This window comes from Salvelinus namaycush, unplaced genomic scaffold, assembly GCF_016432855.1.
Source record: "Salvelinus namaycush isolate Seneca unplaced genomic scaffold, SaNama_1.0 Scaffold1508, whole genome shotgun sequence".
Taxonomy (NCBI): domain Eukaryota; kingdom Metazoa; phylum Chordata; class Actinopteri; order Salmoniformes; family Salmonidae; genus Salvelinus; species Salvelinus namaycush.
Window position 1 is genome coordinate 13,843 of NW_024058240.1, and position 12,931 is coordinate 26,773.

General features: G+C 43.3%; 2 protein-coding genes across 2 annotated transcripts; both read left to right on the top strand.

Annotated features, from left to right (window-relative positions):
- The first annotated feature begins 1,785 nt into the window (after positions 1-1,785).
- LOC120036904 (homeobox protein HMX1-like) lies at positions 1,786-4,229 on the top strand. Its single transcript, XM_038983193.1, has 2 exons — positions 1,786-2,137; positions 3,601-4,229. The coding sequence occupies exons 1-2, from the start codon at positions 1,786-1,788 to the stop codon at positions 4,227-4,229; spliced, it is 981 nt and encodes a 326-aa protein (XP_038839121.1).
- A 3,976-nt stretch (positions 4,230-8,205) lies between these two features.
- Positions 8,206-11,449, top strand: hmx4 (H6 family homeobox 4). Its single transcript, XM_038983194.1, has 2 exons — positions 8,206-8,555; positions 8,758-11,449. The coding sequence occupies exons 1-2, from the start codon at positions 8,339-8,341 to the stop codon at positions 9,327-9,329; spliced, it is 789 nt and encodes a 262-aa protein (XP_038839122.1). The 5' UTR covers positions 8,206-8,338; the 3' UTR covers positions 9,330-11,449.
- Positions 11,450-12,931: the final 1,482 nt, after the last annotated feature.

The following is a 12,931-nucleotide window of genomic DNA, read 5'->3' on the forward strand; positions in this document are numbered from 1 at the left end:
CGGAGAGAAATAACGACGACTCAAAAACAAAATGTCACATGTCCTCGGTTAGCAGAACTTCCCTTCTCTATGTGATTGGGAGATGTCTGAAATAATACACTTCGACGGCAAGGAAGACGACTGCCTACAATGAATTGTATTTTCCTCGATATGGTTGAAAATATCAATTTTACGGGTCATTGATTAGAAATCTGAAGCTATAGCCGACATTTAGTTTGGTCTTCCTAACTACGGTTTCATAACATACAGTCAAGACGACAGGGTCATAACATAGTGCACTAATAATACACAAACAGAATGGAGAGACAAAATAACAAAACATATTTAGCCTTTACTTGTCTACTCCCACAGAAAAGCGCACTCGGTACGTCTACATTAACCTATAGAGCTGGAAAATATTCACCCAAAATCCATATTGCGGTAAATTCCCTGAATTGAAGCGATAATGATAAATAGAACGATACGTGTATAACTTTAATACGCACTACAGCTTTTTTTAAATGGTATTATCTACTACTAGTAGTTTGATGGTTGTAGACATACATTTTGTCCCATTTAACAAGCGCCCACATTAACACTCGTATCATTTCTCTAGTGAAGGCGTTTTGTCTGTAAGGAATGGTATCAGCAACATACCAGCGATAAACGAACAGGTTGGTTTGTGTCGATCATTAGCTGTTTTTCGTCCCAGCTCTACAATAGAACCAATTAACGCTTTACACAGAGATATACGCAGAGATATACGCAGAGATACACACAGAGATATACGCAGAGCTATACGCAGAACTATACGCAGAGATATACGCAGAGATATACGCAGCGCATTTTACGTCTACAAGAAAATGGACTCAATTTTTTTTAAATTATTTTTTAAACTATGATGCTTTTGGAGTCCCTTTTTTAGAGCCTACATGACAAGCAGCATACTGCGTTTTCCCGGTTAGCCAATAGGCGGCGGTGTATGCACAGTAGTAGATACGGCCGCGCTTCCTTGCCGCATACAGCGCTGTGGAACGTGGAACCATACGGGACCCGCGAGGAGGATGACTGTGCTCTCTATCTCTTCCTGTATTTTCATTTGCCTCCTAATTGACCCAAATAAAGGCTCGTTCACTGACCGACTGGGGGGGGGGGGTCTCCCTGGCCCCGGAGGTGCTCGCACGCAGGCACACACACGCGCGCACTCAGCAGTAGCTGAGTGGAGGAGAGAGGCGAGTCCCGGTCAGACAGAGTAATTCTCGGCTCCGTCCCAGATGGTACCCTATACCTTTAATCGTGCATACCTTTGACCAGGGTCTGTAGTGCTATGGTCAAAAGTAGTGCACTGTGTAAGGGATAGAGTGCCATTTGCAACGGAAACCTCTCCCCTCTCCTGGAGTAATCCCATTTGATATTGTGCTTGTCCAATCAGCGGATACCCTCCGCTCGTCAACCGTTTGACTTGACTCGCTTCCCGCTGTAGGCTACTACCTCTCCGGTCTCTGCCCCGTGCTGTGCTGGCGCCACGGAGCTCCAGGGCCGCGCTGGTAACGAGTTCCACGTTTCGGTGAGGATTTATCATTTATAAACAGCGGTGAATGGAGAAACCCGTTTGAGATGGTGCTTTTAAGCTCTGGTCGGGACAAACATCAACAACGAAAATAACCGTTTTGTTTTGCGGAGTAATAGAACACACGTGCTCGTCGTCAACTGTATTGACGGTTTGGACGGACGCAGGAGGACCCGTCGTGATTGTTTTGTTCGAGTGGCCAGGAAATGTGCATATTTTTTTCAACTAAAAACATAATGCACGACAAGGCGCCAGACACTCAGGCTTCGACACCGTCAAAAGTCTCCTCGTTTTACATCGAAAACCTACTCGGCTCGAGGAAGAATGGAGAGTCAACGTCTTTCAACCGACAGGTCAACAACAACAACAGTCAATACAGTAGCAGGACCGCGGAGGAGAGTATGGAGAGGAATGAGATGGTCTACCCTAGCCGAGTCTTAGCGGGACATCCCAGCCAACTGGCCGGTCAAGTGGCAGTCTGCTCCGGCCTCGGCGCCGAAGGTTCCCCCCGGAGAGACTCGCAGTTAGAATGGTACAGAGCAGCCGCAGCCGTTAACGTCAAACCACTCAGTCTCAAAAGGTCCAGCAGTAAGTAGCCCATATCTTTATTCTATTGGATAAATAGTTGTGTTTAACTGTTTTTAACGGCATAATCGAATCTACGATATGAGTTCCATTGTAAATAAAAACGCCCAAAGAGCCATCATTTAAATGTGACTACATGGGCAATACAGTAATCTGTCTGTATTCCGTTAGATACATAGTCGTATGATTATCTCTGACTCCATGATTGAAGCTGGTAGGATAGTCTATATTGTGTATATAAATAAACAGCTTCTCATTGCGATCGAAGGGTTTGAATGGGCCAGTTATATTAGGCTATAACAACACTAGGTTGTAGACCTGTCGCCTACATCTAGGGCCTAAAACATCTCACAATAACCTTTATTTAATCAGTCCCATTGAGGTACAAAAAAATATATATATTTTTTTTACCAGGGAGACCTGCGGAGGTGGTTTAACCACATTTCGCCGTGCATGTCGCGTAAGTAAATACCTGGGCCAAGAACATCTCACAATATGTTACGTCTATATCGTGTGTCGTGATAGTCCTATCGCGCATCATGGCTAAGCCTATACCGCTAATTACACACTCTGCCTGTCATTATGGTTCGGATCGCAAATGGCACCCTATTCCCTATATAGTGCACTACTTTTAACCAGGACCCAATGGGTGGGTTAGTGTTACGTTAGACCAAACTCGGTGCCATATGGCCATAGGCCCTGGTTAAAAGTAGTGCACTATATAGGGGATAGGGTGCCATATTGGGATTGTCTGGTCAGCCAGTCTACTGATAGAGGGAAGCGTCCCCTGGTCCTGTCTGGTCAGCCAGTCTACTCTCTCTCTCTCTCTCTCTCTCTCCCTCTCTCCCTCTCTCCCTCTCTCCCTCTCTCCCTCTCTCTCTCTCTCTCTCTCTCTCTCTCTCTCTCTCTCTCTCTATGTACTAGAGTGTAATTACTTTGTCTGAGTGGGGACTTGGTCTCTCCAGAACATCCGTACAGGCATATACTTTGGAGTCCTATGGGCCCTGGTCTATAGTAGTTCACTATATAGGGAATAGGGCTCTGGTCACTAGTAGTTCACCATGTAGGGAATAGGGCCCTGGTCACTAGTAGTTCACTATATAGGGAATAGGGCTCTGGTCACTAGTAGTTCACTATATAGGGAATATGGCTCTGGTCACTAGTAGTTCCCTATATAGGGAATAGGGCTCTGGTCACTAGTAGTGCACTATGTAGGGAATAGGGTGCCATTTGAAGATCGTAGGGGCCTTCTTCAAGGCCTGGTTAGGAGGGTTGTTGTTAGTTAGCTTTGTTCATATTTAAATGACAATGTTTTGTCAGGTCTATAGCTATAGGCCTATATTTTAACCCTTTGTTTTTTGGCCAACTTCTGTTCTCAGCAACAGCCTATTTAAATCATTCTGACTTTGATGCCATGTGTCCATATTCAATTCACATTTTATTAATGTTGTATTTTTTTCCCACAGATCCCAAAGAGGACAGTAGATGCTCAGATGACCGTCGCTGCTCCCACTCAGCCAGCGACCGAGACTCTGTCTCTCCCGCGGTGTCAGAAGAACCCACTGAAGGCAGCGACAAAACGGGACGGAAAACGTCAGACAGCAGCCTGACCGACGACAACGACGAGACGCAGAATGGCTTTGACGATCAGTCGGACCCGGAAACCCCTCTGGACCAGAGCTCTATCCGGAAGAAGAAAACTAGAACCGTTTTCAGTCGGAGTCAGGTGTTTCAGTTGGAGTCGACGTTCGATATGAAACGGTACCTCAGCAGTTCTGAACGGGCAGGTATCGCGGCCTCTCTCCACCTAACGGAAACGCAGGTGAAAATCTGGTTCCAGAATCGACGGAACAAATGGAAGAGACAGCTGGCGGCGGATCTAGAGGCCGCAAACGTTTCCCACTCGTCCCGACGGATAGTCAGAGTTCCGATTCTATATCACGAAGGCAACACGCACTCGACGTTGCGTTTCAACATCGACGTGTCCCAGGTCTCCCCACCGTTGATGAGTTTCTCAAACCCTGTGAACTATCCCTTCTCTTCGTTCGCTCACTCCGTGAGTTTACTACGCTCGCAAATGACCGGGTTGGTGTAAAGACCAATTATCGAACTTTCATTTTTTTTTGTTCACGTCATATCATCATTTATTCAATTATTGAAGATAGGGGAATCGTGCAATAACAATACCTGCAATGGCCGCTGAAAACCAAACAAGTAAAACAGTGTGAAGAAATGGCCTTTAGACTTACAAATGATCGCGGTGTTTTTTAATGTTGTAATTGTACTACTTTACATATCTACTTGTATTATATTATCGCCTCACTAGATAATGATAGTGTTGTGCCGGCCCACATTGCTATGTTTATTAATACACACTTATTTATCCAAAGACTTTTATATCCAAAGCCAGTTTCTAACGTCACTTTTTTCCCCACACAATATAGCTCTAAATAAACGAATCACAAGATATGAGTGAAGTGTGTGTGTGTGTGCTGATATCCTGTGTGTCCTCGAGGCAACGTGCTTGGGGTCAATTTCAAACTATTTCGACTAAAATCCAGAGTTGAACCTGCGTGAGATTCGATTGATCAACAGTAGCCTACAGTTGATCAATCCATGTGAAATTGTAAAGTCATTTGATTGTAATTTTGATCGGAATTGACCCAATCTTTTTGGCTCCTCCCTGACTATAGACTACAAATATAGACTACTACATTTTATGTCGCCAGTTTTACTTCCGTCGCATAGACGCCAACGAGGACAGAATAAGTAGCATGCAGCTAATGGCACAAGTCCCTCCCCTCGGCAGCGCTAGTTCGGACACATATCAGCGTATAGGCCTTCACTTAAAACACAAGTTCATTATCCCCACGGCGCAGCGCTAGTTCGGACACATATCAGCGTATTGGCCTTCACTTAAAACACAAGTTCATTATCCCCACGGCGCAGCGCTAGTTCGGACACATATCAGCGTATTGGCCTTCACTTAAAACACAAGTTCATTATCCCCACGGCGCAGCGCTAGTTCGGACACATATCAGCGTATAGGCCTTCACTTAAAACACAAGTTCATTGTAAAAGTTACAAAATGAAGTGTGTTGCCTAAAGCTGTAGGGGAGCGGAGAAGAAAACAAAAATGCCTTTTTTGAAAGATCTATATTTATATATATAAAAAAAGAAGCTCCCGACACGTTTCCATTTTTTACCCCTGTGGGAAAAACAACATTTGACTTCATAGAATTATGTTTTAACATGGCCTTGCCCGGCATGCAGACCCAACATGCTCTCTGCCCTGCAACTGAACTGCCCTCATCACTTTGGGGCGGAAAAAGCACCCGTCTCTCCATTACAGGAAATATGGTTTGATGTCATCCTTCATATTTATAAACACGCGCGGGGTCATCGAAAGGACGTTGGTGAGAACAAATGAATTATAGCCACTATTACATAACATGACATCACGCTACTACAACACCAGGCCTGAGCTGGCTGGCAGCTGGCAAGTTGTGAATGTGGGCCTCAGTAGACTAGACGACTGTATAAGAAACAGTTGAATAATATATAGTTGGTTTATAGACCTATATGGTAGGCCTCATATTTCTAGATGGCCCGTAGTAGGCTACTGTGGCCAGGTCGCAGTTGGAAATGAGAACTTGTTCTCAACTGGACTACCTGGTTAAATAGGGGTGAAATAAAAATAAAACTATGATTATATTTTATTTATTTACAACACAGACGTTTTATTCAGAGGATTCACGGACTCACTAAAGTAGCCTGTTTTATAATCCGAACTAATAGGCCTTAATGTGTAGATTATAGCTTTACTGTTTAACAACGCTTTTACTTCGTTGTTATAAATATGTATTAATTATTATTAAACATTCAGTAGCCTCTGCCTGTATGTGGGAGACGCCACTCCTTCGGGAGAAGGATACCTGAGATAACTTCCGAGGACAACACATATTTAGGAGTAAAACAACACAATGCTGACGATATTCATCACAACCAAATCCCATCGAAGACGATAGACGTTTTGCATTTGGGAGAATGTATGGCCGCGCGGTTTTCCCGGGTAAAATAACGTACACTAATTCAAATTCCTTCTGCTATGGTTTATCTGTAAAATGGACAAAACATATCGTCACGATTGTCATCTCAGCAAACAATACAATAGAAGGTTATAGGCCTAGACTTTATTCTGGACATTAAACAGTCTTCAATATGCTCAATATCATATGGATAAAAGTAGCCTTCCCTAAACACAATCTAGGTCTGTATAAATAAGTGGCGCAGCGGTCTAAGGCACTGCATCTCAGTGCTAGAGGCGTCACTACAGACACCCTGGTTCGAATCTAGGCTGTATCACAACCGGCCGTGATTGGGAGTCCCGTAACGCGGCGAACAATTGGCCCAGCGTCGTCCGGGTTTTGCCGGTGTAGGCTGTCATCGTAAATAATAATTTACAGGCCTAGTTAAACAGGCCTCTGTTCTCCACTATAGAGTGTAGTCTTCTGGCATAATATTGATTATAGGCCCATACCTCATAGCCTTGTGCAAAACACAGTGGCGTAAAAATACTTCAAAGTACTACTTAAGTAGTTATTTTGGGGAGGTTTCTGTACTTTACTTGACTATTTATATTATTGACAACTTTTACTTCACTACATTCCTAATGAAAATAATGTACTTTTTACTCATTACATTGTCCCTGACACCCAAAAGTACTAGTTACATTTTGAATGCTTAGCAGGACAGGAAAATGGTCCAATTCACACACTTATCAAGAGAACATCCCTGGTCATCCCTACTGCCTCTGATCTGGAGGACTCACTAAACAGCAATGCTTCGTTTGTAAAATATGTCTGGGTGTTGGAGTGTGCCCCCTGGCAATCCGTAAATCAAATTAAATAAATAAAATGGTGCTGTCTGGTTTGCTTAGTAAAAGGAATTTGAAATGATTTATAATTTTACTTTTACTTTCAATACTTGGGTATATTTTATCAATTACAATTACTTGTACTATTTAAGTATATTTAAAACCAAACACTTTTAGACTTTTACTCAAGTAGTATTTTATTGGGTGACTTTCACTTTTACTTGACGTATTTTCTATGAAGGTATCTTTACTATGACTCAAGTATGACGTTTGGGTATTTATCCACCGCTGGCTGAATATAGAAGCCTGAAGCGTTCTATTCTATGTGTTCTATTCTATGTGTTCTATTCTATGTGTTCTACTCTAACGTTCTATTCTATGTGTTCTATTCTATGTGTTCTATTCTATGTGTTCTATTCTATGTGTTCTATTATATGTGTTCTATCAGTTAACGATTTTAGAAGATGCAAAGAAATAAAAAATCGTTAACTAAGAAATTGCAATGCGGGTTTAAATGAACTGGAAATGGTTACACATAGAAATAGACCGAGGCTATTTTAACTTACTGTAAATGTTGTGTTCAATATGCTATTCCAACTAAATTAATGTAAATACTATTTATAATATATTTATATTGGTATTTCTCTTGTATTTTACTTTGAAAACTACAGCTCGTCGAAAAGGCCTCATTAAAACGTGAACTTCATTAAAACGCTGAAACCCGTCATCCACCTCCCCTTCTACCAACGACAAAACCTCTGGTGGACATCGGGTTTGGACCCAGCCAGCACCAGGTGTTAAAAGGATGTATTAGGTAGCCTACCTTCTAAGGCAGAACTGCTGGGTCTATAGCTAGACATTATACATTCACCAACCCAAAGCCATGACTGCAGAATAATAAAATCGCCTATTCCTCAAATGCAGAACACCTCAAATTAAATTATTTATAATGATCCCTTTCCATTCTTCATTTCCTTTTTTAAACCAGCCTTTATACCAGATGCCAGGCTCACAAAAAGAAGGGAAAAAACGATAACATTCTATTCCCCTCCCCTTTGACGCAATTGGCCCCTCGCAGGCACTCCTCTTGTCCAATGGACGAGGGCGCACCAACGTTCCATCCGGTCCGTGGAAGTAACAAGCGAGGCAGAGAGAGAGAGAGGCGCGCCGTGAAAGCCCCAGTCCAATCCCCTCATCATCCTCGCATGGAGCGTGGAGCGTCAAGACGTCGTTGAGAAGAGAGAAAGAGAGTTCCAAGTTCCACTTCTAGAGCGCAGGAACTTTTGGTTCCCAAAGTCCTTGCGAGAGAAAAGAGACTATTTCTCTAAATGATGAGCAAAGTGGACGCGCCATGCAGGCCGACTGCCGCGTCTCTCAAATTCACCATAGACAATATTCTGAACCTGCAGACAAACTCGAGCGGTAACGGTAGGAAGACAGTTGACAGCTGTCATTCCGGTAGCAGGCTACAGAATAGCACGGGACTGTACTGGTTCGATGACCGTCAACGGAGAATGGACCCCGCGACAAGGCTACATGATGAAGGTAGGCAACTGTTGCCTTATATGGCAAAATATGAATGTTAAACAATGCACTATAGCGGAATAAATTGCATTTTTTGTAGCCTGATTCAACACAACGGGCCTAATTATTTTGTATGTGTAGCATAATATTGTAGCCTGATAAACTTTCAGCGTCATGCTATACATATTGCGGAATACAATTTCTGTCCCATTTCCGTTCTCAGAGCCGGATAACGACTGTAGCCCAACCGGAGGACCCAAGGCCGTCGCTATCACCCGGGAAGACTCGTTACAGATCACCGACAATTGCTTCGAAAGCGGAGACAGCGGCGACGACTGCTCCTCGACGCATCACACCGGGGACGGTGATAGCGGCGGCAAGAAAAAACAACTGACAACCAAGAAAAAAACTCGCACCATCTTCTCCAAGAGACAGATCTTTCAGTTGGAATCTACTTTCGATATGAAGCGGTACCTTAGCAGCGCCGAGCGCGCCTGCCTCGCCAGTTCTCTCCAGTTAACGGAAACGCAGGTCAAAATCTGGTTCCAGAATCGAAGGAATAAATTGAAAAGACAGATTTCATCCGCGCTAGATGGTCCCAGCGGTGATTTCTCCGACGCGGGTCCGGGGAAGGCTCTGCAGCTCCCGGCCTTGTACAAAGACAGTAACCTGCTAGGAAGATGTTTGATGCCGATGCCCCTGCCCATCGTATACCCTGGCAATAGCACGCCTTATTTATGTTTTTCCAATGCCAGCAAGTACTTTAGTCTATTCGAAGGAGACGTTGTCCTGTAGACAAGACCGAGTCTGTTTAAAGGAGACGTTGTCCTATTTAGACTTGGCCTAGTCTGTTCGAAGGAGGCGTAGAGTTGGGCCTATATACTTTTCTGCATCATCGCCATAAAGACACTGTTTACAAGGTGGATATATCATGCCAATTTCAGCTTCCGCATTTAGCGATTTTTTTACCCCATCCTCATCTTGGTAAAAACGTAAGGTCGTGTCTGGCCCGTGTAGGCCTTTAAAGGCTACTTGTAAGGATAGCCTGTTGACCTAAGGCCTAACTCAATCCTACTTGTCACATCGATAGCCTGTTGACCATAAGGCCTAGCTCAACCCTACTTGTCACATCGATAGCCTGTTGACCTAAGGCCTAGCTTAATCCTACTTGTCACATCGATAGCCTGTTGACCCTAAGGCCTAGCTCAATACTACTTGTCACATCGATAGCCGGTTGACCTAAGGCCTAGCTTAATCCTACTTGTCACATCGATAGCCTGTTGACCCTAAGGCCTAGCTCAATCCTACTTGTCACATCGATAGCCTGTTGACCCTAAGGCCTAGCTCAATACTACTTGTCACATCGATAGCCTGTTGACCTAAGGCCTAGCTTAATCCTACTTGTCACATCGATAGCCTGTTGACCTAAGGCCTAGCTCAATCCTACTTGTCACATCGATAGCCGGTTGACCTAAGGCCTAGCTTAATCCTACTTGTCACATCGATAGCCTGTTGACCTAAGGCCTAGCTTAATCCTACTTGTCACATCGATAGCCTGTTGACCCTAAGGCCTAGCTCAATACTACTTGTCACATCGATAGCCGGTTGACCTAAGGCCTAGCTTAATCCTACTTGTCACATCGATAGCCTGTTGACCCTAAGGCCTAGCTCAACCCTACTTGTCACATCGATAGCCTGTTGACCCTAAGGCCTAGCTCAATACTACTTGTCACATCGATAGCCTGTTGACCCTAAGGCCTAGCTCAATCCTACTTGTCACATCGATAGCCTGTTGACCCTAAGGCCTAGCTCAATCCTACTTGTCACATCGATAGCCTGTTGACCCTAAGGCCTAGCTCAATACTACTTGTCACATCGATAGCCTGTTGACCTAAGGCCTAGCTTAATCCTACTTGTCACATCGATAGCCTGTTGACCTAAGGCCTAGCTCAATACTACTTGTCACATCGATAGCCGGTTGACCTAAGGCCTAGCTTAATCCTACTTGTCACATCGATAGCCTGTTGACCCTAAGGCCTAGCTCAATCCTACTTGTCACATCGATAGCCTGTTGACCCTAAGGCCTAGCTCCATCCTACTTGTCACATCGATAGCCTGTTGACCTAAGGCCTAGCTCAATACTACTTGTCACATCGCTAGCCTGTTGACCCTAAGGCCTAGCTCAATACTACTTGTCACATCGATAGCCTGTTGACCCTAAGGCCTAGCTCAATACTACTTGTCACATCGATAGCCTGTTGACCCTAAGGCCTAGCTCAATACTACTTGTCACATCGATAGCCTGTTGACCTAAGGCCTAGCTCAATCCTACTTGTCACATCGATAGCCTGTTGACCCTAAGGCCTAGCTCAATCCTACTTGTCACATCGATAGCCTGTTGACCCTAAGGCCTAGCTCCATCCTACTTGTCACATCGATAGCCTGTTGACCCTAAGGCCTAGCTCAATCCTACTTGTCACATCGATAGCCTGTTGACCTAAGGCCTAGCTCAATACTACTTGTCACATCGATAGCCTGTTGACCCTAAGGCCTAGCTCAATCCTACTTGTCACATCGATAGCCGGTTGACCCTAAGGCCTAGCTCAATCCTACTTGTCACATCGATAGCCTGCGCCAATTGTATTTATTGACAAGACATCAACAGTGTTGATATAAAAGTAAAGAACATATTTCCAGGATATCCATTCACACAAAGACATGCAGAACAACTCCCTATTCCGTTTGATGTTATAATACTAGATACTTGTTTTTGTACGCAGAGTACCAGCGTAGGCCTAAAACAGTGGGTCTAATAATCATTTATTAAATTATTATTATTATTATTATTATTATTATTATTATTATTATTATTATTATGAACCTGTTATTAACAACAGCCTTTTCCAGCAGTCTAAACACGGCCAAAGATGGTATTATATTTGCATGCATGTACTGTATTATGTACTGTATTATGTACTGTATTATGTACTGTATTATGTACTGTATTATAATCCATTTTCAATTAATTCAAATAACTATGTATTTAAAATTAATGGAATGGGATTTTTTTTTTTTTTTACGCATGTTTAAAGTTTATTTCAATTAGAAGCATAACATTCTAATTTCTTCCCAAATCGGGGTAACACTCTATTATTGACTGAATCTGTCATTAAAAATGTTTTTATGTATATAAAAACTAATCGTTTGGTACAAAGGTTTATGTAAACTATGTTTTGCTGTGCTGAGCCTTAAAGCCTTCAGTTGTAGGATATATATGGGGAACGGATGTGACGCATTTTGGAGTTGTTTTACAAATCGTATTTACTCTTAACACCGTTTAATGTAGAGATGTCGACAATATCACACAAACAACTAACAACATGTCTGCTAACTATTAGTACGGTTCCAGAAACCCGTGATGAAATGTGGATTTTACACAATTCTGGAATACAAACACAGAATTCACATTTCATAATAAATATAATGAAACCGAAGACAATAGGCTTATTGTTGTAACACGCTTGGCGTGTAACTAATCTCAAAACACAGCATGTGAATCTGATTATCGACAACGACGAGAGAGAGAGAGATTATCCTGCTTTGTGGAATATCACTGATTGCAGTCAAGTGCTTTAAGCACCAGGCTTCTTAAGAGAAATGTATGCGAGTTTATCATAAATACGTTGTAAAATGTTCAACGTTCCTTCTGAAGTAGGTCGTATGTACAAAAGATTTGTTGCAAAAGGCCTATTGTTTTCCTCTGCTTGCGCACCATATTTGACACTTGACATATACTTTGCGAGTATTTACCCATAAAAGTACACCATTACAACTCGTATATTGCAGGACTATCGGCTTTGGAATCTGCAACAGCACAGATATAGTCTTAACGCGTAAAGGTGTATTCCGCCCTCCAAATATACAGCGTTATTAATATAAAATGATGCTGTAACCTATTCTACAAGGAGAGTGGGCTAAATTCAGCGAAACAATACGGCCTGTATTGAATTCATTTGACATGTATAATGTGCCCAAGTGAGGCCCCATAGATGCACTTTTATGCACAAACAAATTTAATCAAAACAGCAGGATGTTACAAGGAGTGTCCATTTCATCAGCGCACATTCATTTAGCCACGTAGATGTAGAATTAGAACGACCAGAACGGCCGTGACATTCTAATTCTATGACGGGTTTAGTCTCGTCATTCACACTTAGCGTCGTGACCCACAGTCTTGGTTAAAACGCCTTGCGCCGCAGTCTCCACGCAGGGAAACGGCGAACAGACGGAGCTGCTCGAGCCCTGACCGAGGGCGCACTATAGGTCCGCGCGGGTTATCCGCCCCTGTCCGCCAATATCCGCGAGACACTCTAGGGTCTCCCATGGGAACGCGCCTG